The sequence below is a fragment of the Hippopotamus amphibius genome, chromosome 5 (genome assembly GCF_030028045.1).
Source record: "Hippopotamus amphibius kiboko isolate mHipAmp2 chromosome 5, mHipAmp2.hap2, whole genome shotgun sequence".
NCBI classification, from domain to species: domain Eukaryota; kingdom Metazoa; phylum Chordata; class Mammalia; order Artiodactyla; family Hippopotamidae; genus Hippopotamus; species Hippopotamus amphibius.
Window position 1 is genome coordinate 84,788,003 of NC_080190.1, and position 20,886 is coordinate 84,808,888.

At 44.7% G+C, this 20,886-nt stretch overlaps 1 protein-coding gene across 7 annotated transcripts in view; it reads left to right on the forward strand.

Annotated features, from left to right (window-relative positions):
* Positions 1-20,886, forward strand: part of MTR (5-methyltetrahydrofolate-homocysteine methyltransferase) — a 108,964-nt gene that overhangs the window by 75,444 nt on the left and 12,634 nt on the right. For all 7 annotated transcript variants that reach the window (XM_057736227.1, XM_057736228.1, XM_057736231.1 and 4 more), the window contains 6 exons: positions 3,870-3,937; positions 4,516-4,636; positions 11,645-11,726; positions 16,178-16,276; positions 17,331-17,406; positions 19,962-20,117. In XM_057736227.1, coding sequence (XP_057592210.1) covers positions 3,870-3,937; positions 4,516-4,636; positions 11,645-11,726; positions 16,178-16,276; positions 17,331-17,406; positions 19,962-20,117 — 602 coding nt within the window. The remainder of the gene's footprint in view (positions 1-3,869; positions 3,938-4,515; positions 4,637-11,644; positions 11,727-16,177; positions 16,277-17,330; positions 17,407-19,961; positions 20,118-20,886) is intronic.

Here is a 20,886-nt window from a genome sequence, read left to right on the forward strand (position 1 = left end):
TATGTGGGGGAAGCAAGGAGTTGTAGCAAAGGGGAGAGAAAATGGGACTGGGTGGTGGGAAGGATGGCAGCTGCCACAGAGGCAGGGGTGGGACTGACCAGGCTTCAGATCCCTTCCTTCAGCCGGAGTTCGCCAGGGCCCATTGTTCATGATTCTGGACCTTTGTGGTACTAGTCTCTGCAGGGTGGCCCTCTGTTTTCCTTCATCTGGTGGATACCTGTGTATTTTTTCAAGATTCAGCTGGTATCACCCTCCTGGGATGCTTCTACTTGTTACCCAGGTTAGATGGCCTCCCACAGCAGACTGTAAATGTTCTTTCATGGCACTTGTCACACCATGTTCTAATTCAGAACTTGCCAGTGGTTTCTTAACTCATATGAGCTCAGAAACTGGTCCCCTTCCTCCTCCAGGGTGGGACCGGAGGCAGCCCCGGTCCTAGGTTGGTCATCCCTCGTGGGGAGCAGCCTCCCTCCTGTACCCCAGCGCCATAAATACTATTTTCTGTGCATGGAAAGCGTTGGGAAGTGCTCCTCTAAACAGTGATATATTTGACTGCTTCCCAGCAAGGCTTCTTACAGCCTAATATGTTGGGAGTTGAACTTGTATTCCAGTCCCCTAGCTCACTATTTCCAGACTTCCTCTTACCTCCCCAGTGGCTGGCTGTCTCTCTGTTGCTGATTTCTCCTCTGTGCAACCCCTGAACAGGGGAGTGCTCCATGGCTCAGCCCTCGGGCCTCTTCTCTGTCCTCACTACCTAGGTTAGCGCCTCTCCGACTGTCATGTGCCTTCTGACCGCCTGGGATCTTGATAAAAGTCAGATCTGATTAAAGTCGGTCTGGACATGGAGGCCTGGATCATCTCATTCTGCCTCACGACTTTTTTTTTGCTCCTCTCCCCTTTCATCTCCCCTTCCCTTCCCCTCCTCTCTCCTCGCCTTCCCTCCCCCTCTCTCCCCACCCTCCACCCGCTGTGGGTAATTTATTTTTCTGAATCTTTTACACATGGTCTCAGGACTTTTTTATGCTGTCTAATATTGCCAACAAGCCCTGAGTTTTATCCCCAGCACGGATCTGTCACCTGGACTCCAGGGAACCTGTCCAGACGACTACCTGGGGGCACCACTTGGATAGCTAAAGAAACCTCAAACTTAATATTTTGAAAATTGAACTAATCGCCACCATTAAGGTGCCCTCTCTTCCCCCTGTGACCTCACTCCCTGCAGCTTTCTCCTGCGCACATGACATTGCTGAAAGATACAGTGCCTGAGACAAGAAAAAGGATTGAGAGCAAGATGATTCTTGCCATCGTCCTGATGATTTTTAATGGAATTTTTAAAATATATGCAATGTTGAAAACAGTCAGCTTTGGAATACATGCCTCTGTCAAATTATACTGTTTTGCTTAGTTTTATAGGCTGCATTTAGTCATAGTTTAACAGATCCCGTTGCCAGACTGGGTGCAATGTGCTTAAAAAAAAAATGAAGGGGGGGTACCACCTCATCCCTGTTATAACCTGCAGTGCCCCATCACCAACACCTGCAGCATTTGTTCTTTTACTGAGTTAGTGCTAACAGACCTGAATAGAGTTATCATTCATTTGAAATTGTCTGCTTCCTGAGGATTCCATATGTGCTAGTTCATTTTTTCTTTTTAATTTAAGTAATATGGCAACAAGCTAAAAAATCCAACAGTATGAAAAGATATATAGTGAGAAGCAAGGCTCCTTCCTGCCCCTGGTGTCCAGCAACACCCACTGTTAGCAGCTGATAGGATGTCAGGTAGTAGTTCTTAAGCACTATTTTTTTTTTTTAAATTTAAAATTATTTGCCTATTTAGTTTTAAGAATTGTTGACATTAGGAAACAAGTAAAAACGCATACTGTAATTTTTTTAACATCTTTATAACAAATACTCATGATCAAATTAAATTGTCAAAATGACTGACATTCTCTGTACTCTCTAAATCTAGAGTAGAGGAGTAGTTTATAGAACATTTTCCAGGGCAGAAATCCCATTTTCTCTGAGTTCCAGAAAGCTGTCTCCTCTCTGAATTACCATTCCTTGGTGTTCCCGTGTTCTCTGAGGGTAACAGGCTGCAGGCTTCCTCTGCCCAATTGCATCCTCCTTCTCGTGTGCTCTTCCTTTAAGTCTCACTCCATCTCTCATGGTGAACTGCTCTCTGATTCAGGTTCCCTCTCCCTTGACTTAAGTGACCGGATTCCTTCTTGTCCGCTTTCATGTGCAGAAACTGACCTCCTCTTGCTTATCCTTCCTGTTGCCTTCCATGTAGGGTGTACTGTTCAGTAGGTATTTAGTGAGTGAGCTTCCCCAGTGTTTTTATTGGCCTTCATGGCTAAAGAAGATGGGTTTTGGCGTCCCATCTTGGTTCAAATCCCAGCTGTCTGACTAGACAAGATGCTTAACTTCTGGGCCTATGCTTCTCTGAGCCCTTCCTTATTAAAAATGTAAAAACTGGGACTTCCCTGGTAGCACAGTGGTTGAGAATCCGCCTGCCAATGCAGGGGGCACGGGTTTGATCCCTGGTCCGGGAAGATCCCGCATGCCGAGGAGCAACTAAGCCTGTGCGCCACAACTACTGAGCCTGCGCTCTAGGGACTGCGAGCCACAACTACTGAAGCCTGTGCACTCTAGGGCCCATGTGCCACAACTACTGAGCCCATGTGCTGCAACTACTGAAGCGTGTGCACCTAGAGCCTGTGCTCTGCAGCAAGAGAAGCCACCGCACTGAGAAGCCTGCACACTGCAATGAAGGATAGCCCCTGCTCACCGCAACGAGAGAAAGCCTGTGCGCAACAATGAACACCCAACGCAGCCAAAAAAAAAAAAAAAGAGTAAAAATTATGTTTTCAAGAATAAAAAAAAGAGTATTAATTGGTAAAACCTACCTCAAAATCAACTTTAAAAGTAAGACTCAAACATCATTAAAATATTTGTAGTCTTTAATACACTAATCCCATTTGTAATAATCCGTCCAATGTATATATTTGGATAAATGCATAAAGTAAATACATGAAAACAAGCTCCCAAAAATGGGCCCCCAGGTAGTGCTTCCACGTAGGGTTCCTGTGAGGGGTAAACAAGATTATTTATACAGAAAGCCTAGCATAGTGGGAACAACCCAGGTGTCCACTGACAGATAAATGAATAAACACCATGTGGCACAGTCATGCAATGGAATATTATTCGACCTTGAAAAGGAGTGAAGTCCTGACACAGGCTACACCATGGAGGAACCCTGAAGACATCACACTAAGTGAAATAAACCGGATGCAAAAGGACAAATAATGTGTGATTGCACCTGTGTAAATATCCAGACGAGACAAATTCATAGAGACGGAAAGTAGAGTAGAGGTTCCCAGGGGCTGGGGAAGGGAGATGGGGGGTTGCTGCTGAGGGATTACAGAGTTTCACTTTGGGTGATGAAAGGGTGTCGGAAATAAGTAGCGGTGGTTGTTGCACAACATTGCGGCCGCCTGATTAGTGATGCTGAATTGTACTCTTAAAGTTGGTTAAAATGGCAAATTATGTATTATATGTTTTTTTACCAGAGCTTAGGAAATAATTTTGTCCTCTATCAAAAATTATTGAATGGTCTACTTTAAATAGGTGAATTCGATGCTCTGTGAAGGCAGCGACGGTGTTTAAAAGAGCTCAGCACAGTCCCTGACCCACGGTCAGTTCCTAATAAATGGCAGTCATCGTTGAGTTAGTTGTTGGTATTTGGCGAGCTTTTCAGTGTGATTCCAGGTTACATTAGAGCAGTATTTAACGGCTAAATAAAAATGTCCGTGTAGCTTTGTTGCTAATGGGTTCTCATTAATTTTCTCACATTGCATTTCTGGGCCCCAGGGTTATTGACTTAGGAGTCATGACTCCATGTGACAAGATATTGAAAGCCGCTCTCGACCACAAAGCAGGTACCGTGCAGCCGTGCTCCTGGGCGTCTCAGAAATGCCGCTCCCCCCAGTGTCCGTCAGGGAATAGTGATGCCGCAGCCCACTGGGGGGGGGGGACGTTCAGACAGTCAGGCGCCAGCTCCTGCCTGGGGGGTGCTGTCATTGCCGTTTATAATGGGGGTTGAGGGGGTGGCTAGGTAATTGTGAGACTCCTCTCTAGCTCTGAGGAAGGGCCATGGGACAGCCTTCTTGAAGGAGAACAGTTTTATTAGATTTTTTTCCTCTGTGTGTAGCTGCTTTTATGTTCCTTCTGACACTGACACGTTGAGTCTGGGAAATCATGAACTAACAATGGCGTGGCTTCCCCGAAACTGTGGCAAGCATATTATTGCAACTTGAATTTGCAAATCATATTTACTCCCGAAAGCAAACAATAAATTGAAAACCCCCAGTCAGAAGAGAAGTCTCAGAATTAGAAATTGGGAACTTATCTTCCATCTTGTGGTCTTTATTACAAAGTCTTGAAAATGACTCTTCATACTTTTCTGCTTTTTCTCTCATCCTCCTCACTGTCCTTTTTTTCTTTTTTTATATAATAGATATAATTGGCCTGTCAGGACTCATCACTCCTTCCCTGGATGAAATGATTTTCGTTGCTAAGGAAATGGAGAGATTAGCTATAAAGATCCCACTTTTGATTGGAGGAGCTACCACTTCGAGGTAAGTCATGCTAATGAGCTTTATGCTTCACTTAAATTCTCTTAAATGCCAGTGTTTAAAAAACAGTGATAAAACCTGAGTCTTTTCTTACCAGTAGTGCATTGGCTGCTTATTATATAGATACACAAACTTTCCAGTCTTCACACCACGAGAGCCAGAATCATTTGGGGGCCTGTTGCAGGAAACTTATCTGTTGTCTCCCCCCATGCCTGTTTTTGGATTCCTTTGGCCTGCAGTCCTCTTTTCCTTAATCTTCTCACCTCCCATTTAGTTCCTGCGACTTCTAATGAATACGTACTCGTTCTGAAATCAAACTGAGTGGAGAAGCTGCTTTTTTGGCACAGAAACAGTGCTTGAACTTTAGCCCACTCTCTGTCTTGAAGCAGGTGTCTGACTGAATAATTAAAGGTTCTCTTGAAGAAACTCCAACCTTGTAATAGTTGAGATAGAAAGCTGACCTGGAGAGAATGAGTCAGAGGGTCGCGTTGGCAAGTTGTTTCTGAAAGGGAGACCTTTGGGGAACCTTTGGGTCAAATAATTTAAAGAAGAGGAAGTTCGGATTTGGTCACATGATTATTATTGTTTGTCGGATTTCTCCTGGAGTCATGATCATAATATTTGGTGAGAGGTATATTAATTATGGGTATTAGTTTTTTTTTTTAATTTTTATTTTATATTGGAGTAGAGTTGATTAACAATGTTGTGTTAGTTTCAGGTGGGATTCAGTTATATATACACATGTATCCATTCTCTTTCAAATTCTTTTCCCATTTAGTTTGTTACGTAATATTGAGCAGAGTTCCATGGATATAGACTCTTTATGACGCATTGCTTATTCCCCACGTAGTTCACTTTGACAGGGAGCAGTGCCCAGGTGGAGCATTGACCTTGGTGGTCAAACAAGGATGCAGTTTTACTTTTCTGAGAGAAAATACAGTAGATGTTGGGTCACAGCTATTCCAGAGTTCCTTTCACGTTAGAAACAACTATATGTTAAGCCATTTGTATTAGTCAGGGATCTCCGAAGACACAGGATCAGTAGGGCGCGCGTGCGTGCGTGCGTGCGTGTGCGTGCGCATGTGTGTATGGGTGTTTCTATATGGGGGTGTGGGGGGAGGGAGGGAAAGTGATTGATTTTAAGGAAGTGGCTCATATGAAATGGGGGCAGGTAAGTCTGAAATCTGCAGGGAAGGTGGGCAGACTGGAGGCCAGGCAAGATGCTGTTGCATCTTGAGTCCAAAGGTAGTCTGGAGGCAGAAGGCCTTCTTCTGGGGACTGTCGTCTTTTCTCTTAAGGTCTTTGATTGGATGAGACCCACCCACATTATGGAGGGCAGTCTGCTTTACTCAGAGCCTACTGACTTAAATCTTAATCACATCTAAAAAATACCTTCACAGAAACATCTAGATTATTGTTTGACCAAAAATGGGGTACCATGGCCTAGCCAAATTGACACATAAAATTGACCATCCTTCCATTTATAACCCAAATGGACCTTTTTCACGAGTAGTCAGTATTCTATGTCACGTATCCACTAATTATTTTTCATACTTGAAGGACTCAGTCGTGTGGCTATTGTTGCTCACATTCGAAAACTGGGTTTGTTTTCCTGCGAAGGATGTACCTGCTAGGATATGTGGCAAGTTGTCCTGCAGGGATGTGACCAACCATCAGTCACTGGGGCTTCAGCGGTCATGGTCTTGGGTAATTGATGATTATAGTGTGAATATGCATTAGCTTAGTACAGAGAATGGTAAGAGAATCTACAGATTATTGTCAAAATGAAAGACCTTTTAAAATCATAGTGGTAAAATAGCAATAAATAAATATTTAAGTCAGCAGATGTAATGAAATGCATTATGAGTTATGTAAATGTGATGCTGGTTTCCAAATATGAACCATTTTATGTGGACACTACACTCAGAAGTTCAAAATTAGGAAACCACATATTGCTCCTTGTGCAACTTGGAACATTACCAGTAGTTAATTCTGTTATATCTCTTACCAGGCAAGAGCCACTGGATTAAAGAGGTTTCTTAAGAAATAATCAGAAGTAACATGACTAGCCTCTCCAGACACATCATTGGCAAAATTAGCCATAAAGGACTCTTAACCGTTATAATCTGGTATATCAAGTTAAAATTAATCAGATCAGGAATCACCCACAGTCTTCATGCTATTGTAGAATATTCTCATCATCTGGGAAACTGAATGTGTTCCTCCCAGAAGACAGAAATCTGGTTCCCCTGACCCCCCAAGGTCTCTTTAACTCTGATGTTTTGTTTCTTGGTGAGCTTTTCTGGTTCTATTCTCTTCCATGCGTGTTGCAGTTTCTGAAAAATTATTTAGAAAATAAAAGCCAGTAGGGGTGCTTCCAGGTAACCATTCCCTTCTCCATTGTGGTGCTAGATCAGCCTTTGCAAAACAGATTCTCGTGCAGCCTCCAGGAACAGCAGTGTAAAATTCCCCTTCTGCCGTCATTCTAAAGCGGTGACAGAGGATGAGGTCTCAGGCCTGGAGTCTTGCTTCATCAAGCCCTCTTATTTAAGTAAGCGCTTTTGCTGAAGTATAGCAGTCACACAGGGAAGTACACAAATCACAGGTTTACAACTTGGTGAATTTTTACAGAAATGAAACCACCCATGTAATAAACCCCAGATCAAGAAATAGAACATTAGTGACACTCTAGGAACCTCACTGGATTCCTGCACTTAGTCATCCTTTCCAACAAATGTTACAACTATTCTGTCTTCTATCACCATAGTTTGATTTTGTCTGCATTTCTGCTTTGTATAAGTGGAATCCTACTATATGTATTCATTCTTCTGTGTCCCGCTCAACATTATGACTTTTAAGGCCCAAACTCATTGTTAGAGTAGTTGTTTTGTTTTGTTCCCATTGTGGTATAATATTGCATTGTATAATGCCCTCTGGCTTATTTACCCATGCTATTGTTGGTGGACATTTGGGTTTTTCCAGCTTGGGGCTATTACACAGAATGCTGCTATGTATATATTTCTGCCCTGAAGCGGACTTGCTGGGTCACAGAATATGCATATGGTCATCTGCATTAGATATTTTTTGCAGGGTCTTTTTCCAAAGTGATTGTCTCCCACCAGCAATTATGAGATTTCCAGTTATTCACACCCTTTCCAGTTTTAGCCATTTTAGGATGTGTGTAATAATATCTTGATAAGGTCTTCATTTGTACTTGTCTGCTGCCTAATGGTGCTGAGTACTTTTTCACATGTATATTGACCTTTTGGATATGCTTTTCAGATCTTTTTTTTAAACTAGGTATTCTGCCTCTTTTTCTTGCTGATCAGTATGAGTTTTTTATTTATATTGGATGCTAGCTCTTTATCAGAAATATGTATTGCAGATGGATTCTTCCAGTATGGCTCCCCTTTTGCTGTCTTAGTGGTATTTTGTATAACAAAAGTTCTTCAGGTTCATGAAGTCTGATTCATCAATCTCTTCCTTTATGGTTAGTGCCTTTCGCATCTGTATAAGGAGCCCTCTACCCTAGGAGAGTCAGCTTTGCTAGAAAGCGTTCAGGAGTTTGAATGTCTCAGAAGTTGTCTGAGTACCCTTACTGTCACCTCCCCCAGACCTGTCAGGGGCTCTGCGGTGGCCCAGTTCTTTCCTTTGCTAATTGTTGTTGAGTAGATGGAGGCTCAGGACTTCCAGGTTCCCATGAAAGCAGATCTGTGAGGGGAGTAGCAGCATGGCTTTTCCAGACCTCAGGGGCCCGCAGTAGGTAGCAGGGGGTAGTTAGAACTATACCCCCAAGACACTGGAGATGAGGCTTGCGGATGGATCCTTGGAGAGGCTGGAAGGGTTGTCAGATTTTGGGGTCATATATGGGTAGAAATGTGCTTGGAGTGGCCCTTTTTTACTTGTAGCTATAAGAGAACAGAAAACTGAATATTCTCTTGTCTTTAATACAGATGGTTTTGTATCACAAACTAGAAATGACTTTAATGAAATCTGGCCCTTTTAGCTACAGAACTTCTCAAGGGCACAAGTCTGGCAGTTAGCTCTCAATTTTTTAACTGGTTCAAAGCCAATAACTGCAAGATGTCTTTTTCACTTATCTTTTGTGTAATTTAACTTGGAGAATTCAATAGGAAGTCACATGGCTCAAAGCTGGAGCTAATTTTCGGAGTTTTTTTTTTTTTTAATTGCTACGAAGTAAGGTCTGAATTATATAACTGATATTTTCCTCTGTATAGGATTTCAAGGGATGAATTTTACATGTTAATCTCACTCTTGAGTCCTTCTTAATTTTCCCATCTTTATTTTCTGTTTTCTCTCATTTTTCTCACCGAATTTTAAGTTTTGGTCATGCTGCATTTTTGTAAAACACTAGTTCTGGGATAGGGTATGACATGAAATAAGTGCCTGGAGTACTTGTTCTTTTTAAGAGTGTTAAAAAGATCTTCTAGGACTGATACTATCATGCCCATTCGGCAAGTGTGGGAGGTGACCAGTTAAATCCTAAATATTGACTGTGCAGAGATGGACTTGGGATTCAGCCCCAGTGTCTAGCCCTTTGTCCTGCCCTGGGTATGTAGGAAGGGGATGAGAGATTTCAATGCTTTGCATCTTTCAGATTTCAGAAAGAAGTCTTCTTCCAGCTGGAGAAGTTTGCATAAATGAAAGCTTAGAAAAAAAGTGGAATCAGTGTCAAACCAGAAGCACTTTTCTTTTTTTTTAAATAATAATGTGATGTTTTGTTTTGTTTTGTTTTTTGATCACACCTCGCATCGTGGGGGAACTTAGTTCCCCATCCAGGGATTGAACCCGCACCCCCTGCAGTAGAAGCGCAGAGTCTTCACCAGTAGACTGCCAGGGAAGTCTCTGGAAGCACTCTTGATAGGTGGGCAAGCTCAAATTTCATGCCTGTGCATATCCAGCTTGGGCAGTTTTTATGTTGGAAAGCAGCACTGTGATTTGTTTTGCTTTGTTTTTTTAAATCGTGAAATCCATCCATTTCCTCTCAGTGTCCTTTTTCAGAAAAGAGAGAATGGCCAGAATTACACTGAGAACCTAACCCTTGGATACTTACTAAATATCAATTATGTTGATTTAAACATTTTAAATTTTACTGGCTCTCTTTAAAAGAAATGTCACTGAAGTCACGTCAGGCTTAAAATATTGTTTCCTGGGGAAACTTCCTGCAGAAGAAAGACTGGGGTATATTTGTGTGTCTCCAGTTGCTGAGGAAGCATCGGAGGAAGAGGAAGCATACAGAGACTGACTTGTGTTCTGTTTTGAAACTGGAAGCAACTTCTTTATAACTTTTCCTACTGTTTGAAAATCTCCCCCTTCCCCCGACAGGATACCCAAGATATCTCCACAGTCTTTGGTCCCCAAGCACACAGTAGGCACAGAATGGGTCCTGAAGAGGCAGTGGCGTTTGTAAAGCTGCCCCAGGGCCATGGTGCAGCTGCCCCTGCGGGTGGGCACCCCAGCCTCCCAGTCCGCAGGGCGCCTCCTGTACTAACTGGCCTAGGCTCAGCGTGCATCCCACAGCCCAGTGCTGGGCTCATGGCTTTAGTGCTTTGCTTCCTGTTTATGAGCAGAAATACGCTAGAAAGGGGACAGATGAAATGTTGGCGGTCTTGTCTGTCTCATTATGAATGAATTTTTAGAGCCTTCCCTTAGAAGCCTGTTAAACACACACACACAAATAAGGCACCTTTAATATTCTCGTGGTTTTAGAAATTACGTCAGTAATCCACACTTATTAGAACATGTCAGACAATGCAGAGGAATGGAAAGTGAAGCTTAGCCTCTCCCTCCCTCCTTCAGTCCCAGTTCTAACCTCCATATAACCAGTGCTGATACTTTGACGTCCGTCTCTCTGTGTTTTCTAAATATACAGACGCTTAGATACAAGATTGGTTGGTTGGGGCAGGTTGAGAGTGGTGGTGTTTTGTTTTGTTTGTTTGTTAAATAAGATTGTATTAAACACACTGTTCTGCTATTTTGGTTTTTCCTCATAAAGTAGCATATTCTGGACATCTCTCCAAATGAAAATACATTTTAGTCGAGGGGAAAGAATCTGAAGCCATCTGACTTGGGGAAAGCTGCCGCTACTTTAAGGGGGAAGGAAGGAGGAGAAAAGACTAGAAACACTGCCCGTCTTGTGGGAACTACTGCTGTCACCTTTTACATGAAATTGTGGCAAAGTCCCTGGTTTAACTACAGTAGGAGAGCGTGTATACATTTTCAGTTCTCACTTTAATATGTTATGTTCTATAATGAAATAGCAGATATGTAGCCTATGCTATTGCTATAAACACTTAGCAATCAGAGGGCAATTTTTTGGTAAAATCAGGTAATTTTAAGGATTAAAGGGTGTTTCGTCCTCAGAGCTGACATTTTCAAGTTTGGCAAAGGGGCTTTGGGGCTGAGCCAGCATCAGGATAAGATTGTTGGTTTGGCCTGTCTGCGTTACTTTGTGTTGAATTTACTTAGGGTCCAAGGTTCCTTCCTACAAGTACAAGGTGAGTTTGGGATGCAGCAGTGTTGGTGTCTCCTGGGGGCAGGGAGCAGCAGCTGGGGAGTGGTGTCCCATGTGCCCTGCCAGTGTCTGGTTTCCCAGGGGTCCTGGCTGGTGGCCCAGCTCCTCTGCAGGAAGAAACTCCACTTGACCTTTTTATGACATCTATGCAGTCGCCCAGGCTGGTCGGCTTCCTTCGTTCAGACAGGCCGCTAATGAGTGCCAGGCCACCCTCCTGGCAGAGATCTGAGGACACCATCCTCATTTTATCCTAGGCTTCTTTGCATCCTGGGCCAAAGATCCATGTCTTTCCCCTTGGCTTCCCCATCTCGGGGGGTAGAAAGTCATTCTCGTTTTCCAAGGGAAATTTAAGTACCTTGAAATCTTTCTCTGGAAAGCACTGCAGAAGTGTATTACTTTTAATGGTTCTGAACAAGAGTTGTGTAGGAACTGTCAGCCCTGACGGATGTGTTTTTCTCCCTGACCCCTCTTTTCAGAACCCACACGGCAGTTAAAATAGCCCCAAGGTACAGCGCGCCTGTGATCCACGTCCTGGACGCGTCCAAGAGCGTGGTGGTGGTAAGTGTGGACCTCACGTGACTTCACATCTGCTGTAGAGAGAAAACAAAGGCAGCGTTGAGAGGTATCGCCCAAGATCTTCTACTTATTTTTGCCCAATTCTACTAAAAAAAATGTGAAAGAACATCCTAGGGCTTGTGATGGAATCACTGCGGGTGTCCGTGTTGCCGGAAGGAGCGCGGGTGGGTGTGTCCTGTGCTTTCAGAGGCCCCTTCCCGAGCCAGCAGCGGCAGTGCTGGCCCGAGTAGCAGGGATGGTGCCAGGACACCTGGACCTTGACACCAACCCAGAGAGAGAGTTCAGCCATTTACAAACGTCTATGAACGTGAATGTGTACTTTCTCAATTCCATGCTGGAGTTACAAGGAATGTAGAATTTTTTTTATCACTTTTTTAAAATTGAAGTATAGTTGATTCACAGTGTTGGGTTAATTTCTGCTGTACAGCAAAGTGATTCAGGGATACGTATATATACATTCTTTTTTTATATTCTTTTCCATGATTGAATATAGGATATTGAATATAGTTCCCTGTGCTGTACGGTAGGACCCTGTTGTTCATCCATCCTCTGTATAAAAGCTTACATCTGCTAACCCCAGCCTCCCCGTCCATCTCTCCCCTGCTCCCTCCCCCTTGGCAGCCACCAGTCTGTTCTCTATGTTCATGATTCTGTTTCTGTTTCGTAGATACGTTCCTTTGGGTCCTATTTTAGATCCCACATATAAGTGATATGTGATATTTGTCTTTCTCTGTTTGACTTCCCTCACTTAGTATGATAATCTCTAGGTCCATCCATGTTGCTGTGAATGGCATTATTTCATTCTTTTTTATGGCTGAATAGTAAGGAATGTAGAATTTTTTAAAATGACCCATTTCCAGATAGTGAAATGTTTAATCTGGAATGGGCCAGTTGACCCTACCCAAGGACAGAAAATATTCACAGATAAATGTTGAAAATGCAGAATTCAGTGAATATAATAATGAACTTAACCTAAGTGGTTTTTCCTGCTTTGCTCCATCAGTGAAGCCTAACATCCTCTCTTGTTCCATGTTTCATTATTGCCATTGAATAATGGGATAGAATAGCTGGTGGGAATCTGAGTGCCCAGGTGGTCCAGTGGTTTCCAAGTTTGTTTTAGCCACAGAAGCCTTGTTTGCAAGTGATGTCTTCCCTGGAAACTCTGTAGAATACGAATAAGAGCGGCCCCTTCCACGCCTCGTCCCCCTCCTGGTTCTCATCAAAAGAGCACAGTTGAAGCACCACTAATCTAGTGCAGCCTTCACATTTGCAGGAAGGTTGCTGAGGGGCCTGGTGCTTTGTGACGCTCCCAGGCACTGTCACGCAGCCCGGACCAGGGCGACCACATTTCCTGAGCCATCTTCCAGAGGAATTCTTTTATACCTGTTAACGCAGTGATCGCTGATATTATTAAACATTTCTGGTGTGCCCAGCACTGTGCTAAGTGCTTCACATGGATTTTTTATTTAATCCTCTTTAGGCAGATACTTTCCTTGTCCCCATTTTAGAGGCGAGGAAACAGGAATGAAGAGGTTGGTAACTCTTGAGGCCACATGTCCCTCAAGCAGCGGGTGTGGATTTGAATGCAGGTGGTCTTACTCTGTGCTGCATTAGGTAAAGTTGTTCCCATTAATATTTAGTGAGTCTCCTTTATTAAGAAGGATAAAATTAAATTGGGCTGGAATGATAAAACTGCAGTTATTTAAATTACCACTGACATAGACTAATGTGCAAATAAACTACATTTCTACAACTTAATTTTAAAACTATTTTTATCTTATATTTGGATTGTGTTTCATAAGGAGCTTATGTCAGGTCCGTGGTTGGATAACCAGTGAGCTTCTCTTTAAGGCTTGTTGCTGTTTTCAAATGCTAATGAACGACTGTGAACATCTCACATTTGGAGACCAAGTTGGACCCATTTGAGTCCACAGTGGTAACATGGCCCCCCCAGGTTGGGGAGGACTTTAGCTGGGCAGGACTTGGTCCCTTGATTGCATTTCGAGGACACTCCTCCTCCGTCTTGAGGAGCTAAAGCACTGTGGGCCTAGCTGGAAGCCAGCAGAGGATGAGGGAGGATGAGGCGTGGATGTCTGTGCTCTTTACCATTTGGTTCAACCGGGCAGCTGGCAGTGGTTGGCTCTTCTCATATACAAAGAAACAGCCACCTTTTGAAATTACTCAGACATAAGTCTGAGGATAAATCATTTGGGTAATTGCTGGTGATGCATTTCGGGAGTCACTGGTACAGTTTGTTTAGGTTGATTTGTTTAGGTTGTTGGTTTAGAGTCTTTTGATCTCACTGCCATGAGCGTGACTCAGGCTCACGCTCTGGCTACTGTCTCATGTATTTATTTGAAAGATTCCAAAATGTGGCAACTACATAATTGTTGGAGATTTAGACCAGATGATGCCCCTTACTTTCTTTCCTTTTTTTTTTTTAATAAAAAACAAGTGCCAATATTTAATTCTCTTTAAATTAGAAAATATATTTTCAATGTTTTCTCTCTCATTGTGCTGCGATTTGCTGTGAGAAAGAAAAAGGAAAAAAGAAAGAAAAGAAAAACTGTACTATGGCTGGTGGTTGGCATGAAAACACAGGATGGACTCTGGTTTTGTGATGGAAGGACCACATAGATCAGCCCATATAATTGGCCATGAACTTGTTTCCATCGAGCAAGTCAGCCCGGGCAGGGAGGGGCTTGTCACAGTGGCTCTGGCAGCGGGGGCTCCACCGGGATGTGGAAGGGCCAGCTCACACTAGCAGCACCTTCCATCTACCAGGTGGTTCCTGTGTTGCCTGCTGTCAAGTTTTGTAAATAGGGGTAGGGGGTGGGGATGGTTACTTTATCAGAGTTTAAAATCTAGCAGAATGCAACAGTGTTTTAAAACATGGGTTGCATGTACCTTGGGGAGCTCAGGAGCAGGCATCCCTTCTTGTTTTCCTGAGCTCTGCTGGGTTTCCAAAGGGAGGACTCCATTGAGGTGAGGTTCACGAAAGGCTGGGAATTGCTCTGGGGTGAATACCTTTTGGGAGCCGATTTTTAGGCTTGTCACCATAGCCTTTTATGATTAAGTTACTTAATAAAGTGATTTGGTTTTATACTAACTCACAGGTGATTGGATCGTTATTAGAGCTACTTAGACAATTCACATAGAATTCTAGACATTTAAAGCTGATGGGCACTTCAGCGATCCTCCAGCTTACCTTCCTCCTTTTCAGATAATGATATCAACTCCCCTGCCGTTAGTGTGTTAGGAAATCCTGCTGGAGGAGGCAGGGATGGGGCAGTGCTCTGATTTTGGAACTGATGTGACCAGCAGCAGCCGTTTCTTCTTTCTTTGTGATTTTATTTTGAGCTTTGATAGTAGCAGTTCTACCAACTTGACTATCATAGTCATAAATACTATTTAGCTGATTCCAGTTTTACAGTTTACTGGGTACCCTCATGTATCTCGGATGCTCACTTTCCTTTCTTGTTTTAGCACAAGCTCATGGTTGACTGTGAAGATCAGCCTTATTCCATCAGCAGACATTTAGTGAGGATGCACCTTGTACATGCCAGGCCCTGTGTTAGAAGGCTGGGGCACGGAGGTGGTTAAGGTGCAGTCCTACCCTCAAAGGGCCTGCACTCTAGTCAGGGAAGTAGATCCATAGACAGAAGCTAGAAGCCTGTGGTGGTAAGTGCAGTGATGGAGAGATGAACAGAGTATCTTTGAAACCCTGAAGAGGAGGTACCTAACAAGTGTGTTATGGGCTCCCAAGACCACTCCCAGTTTCAGTGATTTGCTAGGACTCACAAAACTCAGAAACGCTCTTATACTCACAATCATGGTTTATTACCATGGAAGGATACAGATTAAAATTAAGTGGCCTCTAGAAAAGGCCAGGCACCAGCTTCCAGGTGTCTCTCCCCATGCAGTCATATGGACAGTGCTTAATTTTTCTGCTAATGATGTGCGACAGCATGTAGAGGGTTGCCAACCAGGGACGTTCACCTGAGCCCTGGTGTCTTGGGCTTTCATTGGAAGCCAGTCACGTAAGCAGAGCCTGCTCATCTGTCTGACCTTAATTATAACTCTGGCTTTAACCCCTCCAGAGGTCAGACAGAGTGTAAGCCAAGTGTCCACGTAAATCATGTTGTTCACATAAACTTTCTGGGCTGGCCCAAGGCCCCAGGTAGACCAAGACACTCTTTTATCAGGCAGGATCTTTTCTTTAGAATGTGCAACATTGGAACATTCCAGGCCTGCTGAGATAATCTGTTACTGTAAAGTCAGGCAGGAATTAGCACAATTGGTGAAGGGAGAGGAAAGGAGGTTAACATGGGAAGGCTTCCTAAAGGAGGTGACCTCAGGACTGGCCAGTATTATGCATGTTCTGTCTTCTTTGGCTGCTCTGTGTTTGCTGAATGCTGATCTTGCATTTTCAGTGTTCTCAACTGTTAGATGAGAATCTAAAGGATGAGTACTTTGAGGAGATTATGGAAGAATATGAAGAGATTAGACAGGACCATTATGAGTCTCTCAAGGTAAGTGACGGAAACAGGTCCCCGCTTGTTTGGGTAATAAAACGATCCTACAGTTTTTAATGTGACTTTACTGTCTGGAGGAGGGGAAGGTTTGGGATCATTTTAAAGAAGTCCTACTTTCTAGTTCACATCAGCATTCTTCAGTGTTTCCAATAGTCTTTGGTTATATTAAAATTAATTTTATTCCGCCAAACGTGTATTGAGTGAGCAGTAGGTGTTGGGTGCTGTGCTGGCTACCAGAGTTAAAAGAATGAATAAAACGTGAGCCCGTAGCCAGCAGGGAGCCCGGAACTGAGACAGTGTACTGACGTGACTCCCACAGTCCCTTGTTCTTGAGGAAATAATGGAAGAGAATGAAGACATTAGACAGGAGCACTGTAAGCCCCTCTCCCTGACGGCCTGGCGCTCTCTGTGCAGAACAGTCTTTCAAGACCTGCCCCTCTGTAGATGAGCTGCAGGGGACCCGTGGAGACGAGGCCTGGCTGCACTTTAGAGGTCGTCGGGGTATTTCCTCCTGCTCATCTCCCTGCTGTCCTTCGTGTGTGGAGAGGTGGGAGGTGTATTTCGCGGGTGGCCAGGGAAGTGAAATGTGACAACAAACAGCGAGAAGGGAACGTGTTTCTGAGGTGTTGGCTAGACCAAGGCACTGCAGGGGGCTTTCCCCTTCCTTAGTTGCCCGCCGTTGGCTGCTTCTTGGTTCTGCCTTCTGGGCCTCAGGGTGGTCAGTGGCCGCCCGTTAACCCCGGCCTCAGGCGAAGTGCAGGCAGGAGGCTATCCCATTGCACGTTTACCTTGCAGTGAAGGCTGCCGGCCCACCTTGCATTTACGTATCCAAGTGTAACAGATGTTTACTGCATCTTTACTCTCTGTTGTTCTGGTGCTGATGTGAAACCATTGGATGTAAAAAGAAGAGCTTTTTAGGATGTGAATTTTCGTGATGAAAAGCATTTGTTTTCTTGCAAAACTTATTTTCTAGCTTCCTTGGACACACTTTCATAGTAGCAGCAGAAAAGCTAAGAGTCTCTGACTGAATAACTTTTCTTTTTTTCCGTAGGAGAGAAGATACTTAACCTTAAGGCAAGCTAGAGAAAACAGTTTCCATATTGACTGGCTGTCAGAGCCTCCCCCAGGTCTGTCTGGCTGTTGGTTAGAGAAAGGCTGCATGGGATAACTGTGAGGCCAAGAGATGTTTGCGTTTGTTTGCTAGGCGGCAGAAGCGAACAGGCAGCTGGAAACTCTTAATTATGTTCCACAGTGATGACGAATGGCCATGATGGTTGAAGTAAAAGTCTATAGGTGCCGTTTACGGAGAATCAAACACTGTCCTGAGTTTGGTCTGCAGCAGCTCTGAGTCCTTGACACAACCCTGTAATGAATGCACGATTTTCTCCACTTTAATTTGAAGAAACTGAGTTTTGAGTAATAACTTTTAAAGTTACTAGCATTCTGCCTCTGATCCGCCTTCTAAACTTGTTCCCTTGCCTCTGTGCTGTGCTGGAGTGGGCCTCCTTCAGTGTGAAGCCAGTTCTAGAGACCTGCCTGGGCAGCACTGTTAGCGCGTTGGCCTTGGTCCCAGGCAAGCCCAGGTGCAGACATGGAATGTCTGAAACTGCAAATGCCTGCGTGTTAAGCAGACCTGAAGACATTGTAGCGAAGCAGGCTCTCCCGTTTCTGTTCACTCTCATTCTCTCTCAGGCGCTTCCCTCTTTCGATTTCTTTCTTTCCTTTCTGATTTCCAGCCACCTTTCTTGCCTTGCATAGGTGTTCACGAAGGACTACAATGTGTAAGACATTTTGACAGGTTCAGAGAGGTGTGTGATATGAATGTAAAACCAAGACAGGGTGAACAGGGGTTATATTAATTGAATCCGTATTTCCAAGGAAACATCTCAAATCTTCTTTCTTTGCTCATGACACGCATGTTCTGCACACGCTCAGCAGAGTGGAGGGAATTAAATTGGAAACGTAGGTGAGCTAGGTTCTAGATTTAGTCCTGCTGAGTTCAGTGGGGTTTAGTGGGAAGATGGCAGATGGGGAGTTGGGCAGCCTGGATTCTAACCCCAAGTGTCCCCGAGCATCTTACTTCCATGGTTGACAGTTTCTAATATGTAACAAGGAGTTACTTTATGGAAATGTTGTGGGGATAAAATAATACATGTAAACCTTTGAACAATATAAATCACTATATAGTCCAAGCTACTGAATATTATTTTCTCTTTACCTTTCACTATGAAGTTGGAAAAATATCACAAGTTGGGGAGTCCATTTTAGCCAAGCCAAACGTCCGAAATACATCTGAGTGGAAATAGGCCCCTGAAGGCCTGCAGCACCAGGTGGCAGTGGTGACAATTTTCAACCTCCTTGCAGGGCACCTCAAGGACAAGTGTAGTTGCAGGAAGTCGGTCAAGGGAGAAGGAAGGGTTCTTCTCTCTCGGTCTTTGGTGGTAAAACCTCAAACAAATCTCAAACTCTGGCCGACAAGTTCATTTAAGAATAACACCCTTCAGTGACCCGGAAGCAGAGGGTTTCCCTGCTTTTCCAGGCAAGAGCACACTTCAGTCAGGAGAACAGCTGTCAGTTTCTTTTTAATTACCAAACAAATCACGATAGAATATTTACAAGGAAGGGATTGTCCTGTATAGTAAAAAGATGACCAGGAACACATGGGAAAGAGTTATACATAAACTGTATAAAAAGGTAGAGATTTCTAGGCCAAATTAAGAAGCTGCTCAGACTTTTCTTTTCCTGTACTTTCCCCTCTCACTCTTACGGTCTGCTGAGAGGAAAACACTGCTGAGACTTCTGTGTTATCCCTGAGCACCTGAGTGTGGTAGGGCTTTAGTTTAAGTTCTCTGATCCCTGTTTGCAGATCAGGAAACTGAGGGCGTGAGGGCTGGGAAGCAGGCAGCAGAGTGGTCACCTCGGACCCCTGCCCGACCCACGCCGGGCTTGGCAGCACAGGGGGCGGTACTGGTGCCCCGGGAGGCCCAGTGGCACCGTCTGTCTCTGAAGTCTTCGCCATATTTCATTAGGATCTCCTTAGACTCACGAGGAGGCATAAAGAAGAGTGTATTGAACATCCGCGTGCCCCCCACCAGCCACTTAAGGAATAACCTACTGCCCGTTTATAAAAGACAAAGCAGAACATAGTGGGGACTTCCTGTGATCCCCTCCCTGCCCTGTAGGACCCTGAACTTGATGCCTGGTTTCCGTGCATTTCCTTAGACTTTGGTTATGCGCATGTGTATCAGTAGGCAATATATTGATAGATTATTGACTTATGTTTTTAAACGTTATGGAAGTGGCGTATGATATGTCTTTCTCCAGCGCTCTTTCTGTGTTGTCTTTGTCTGTACAAGTGAGGATGAGCCCCCGTCTGTCTTGTTTCTTGGTGGGGTGGGTGGGGGTTGAGGGGAGAGTTTCCAGGGGTGGTGCAGGCTGTCAGCTGCAGAGGAAAAAGAGTTTTATTTAAGATGTGCTGCAGAATTACTCCTTCTCCACGGTAATTTCAAGTTCCCCTCTTTGTAAAACAACTCCTACGAGTGACAGGCGGGAGGCAGAGTGTGGGCGCTGACAGAGCAGGAAGGAGCCGGCCAGGACGGCCTCTCGTAGGTGGTGCTGTGCACAGGGGGCTCTGAGCCCCGGGCCTGACACCAGGGTTGACGTCTGCCCTTCTTTCCTGCAGTGAAGCCCACGTTCCTTGGGACTCGGGTCTTTGAAGACTACGACCTGCAGAAGCTGGTGGACTACATTGACTGGAAGCCTTTCTTCGACGTGTGGCAGCTTCGGGGCAAGTACCCGAACCGAGGCTTTCCCAAGATATTTGATGATAAAACTGTAGGTTAGTTCAGCAAGTCTTTCGTTCCTGCTCTAGCATCCGAGACGTGGTCTTGGGACTTTGGAGATGAGAATTGGTGGCGAGCAGTGGGTTCGGATTGTGCAGGGTAGAGTTTATCGTTATGATGTGATGTAGGATGGTGTTTACCCGCTCAGCTCTTTGATGGCTTTTAAACTGCTGGATTGGTCCTTGTTTATTAACTACATTTGGCATTTTGTTTATCCGTCCTTTACTCAATGTTTATTGACATCAGTTACATGCTGGGCACTGGGGATAAACAACGGAAAATGTGTCAGTGCTGCCGGCGGGCTGGTGCAGCAGGGGCGGGTGAGTCCTGTACAGTAGGCCCAGCTCCTGCTGCGGGACTGAGTCCAGGCTTCTGTGGACGCAGGGAGATGCACTCGACCTCAGGGCAGGAGCTCAGGAGGGGCTCCCTGGAGGAGGTGATGTTTGAACTGCTTTTTGAAGATTAAGTGGGAGTCACTGGGTCTGGGACTGGGTATGCGAGGTGGTGATGAAGAGAAGGACACTCCAGCCTGAGGAGGACAAGTGAGGAGGCGCAGACGTGTGGGCTGATTTGGGGGCTGGCAAGGAGTCCGTTGTGCCTGGTCTGGGAGGGAGCTGGGGGTGACGAGCTAGTCGACAGATCAACTGCCAGCCCTGCTTCTCACTGCCAGCCCTGCCCTCAGAGACAGGGGATCCAAAGGCCAGGCTCTCCACATGTTCGGTAGCAGCCAGCTCTGGGCGAGGCGGGGGTGGACGGGGGGACGTG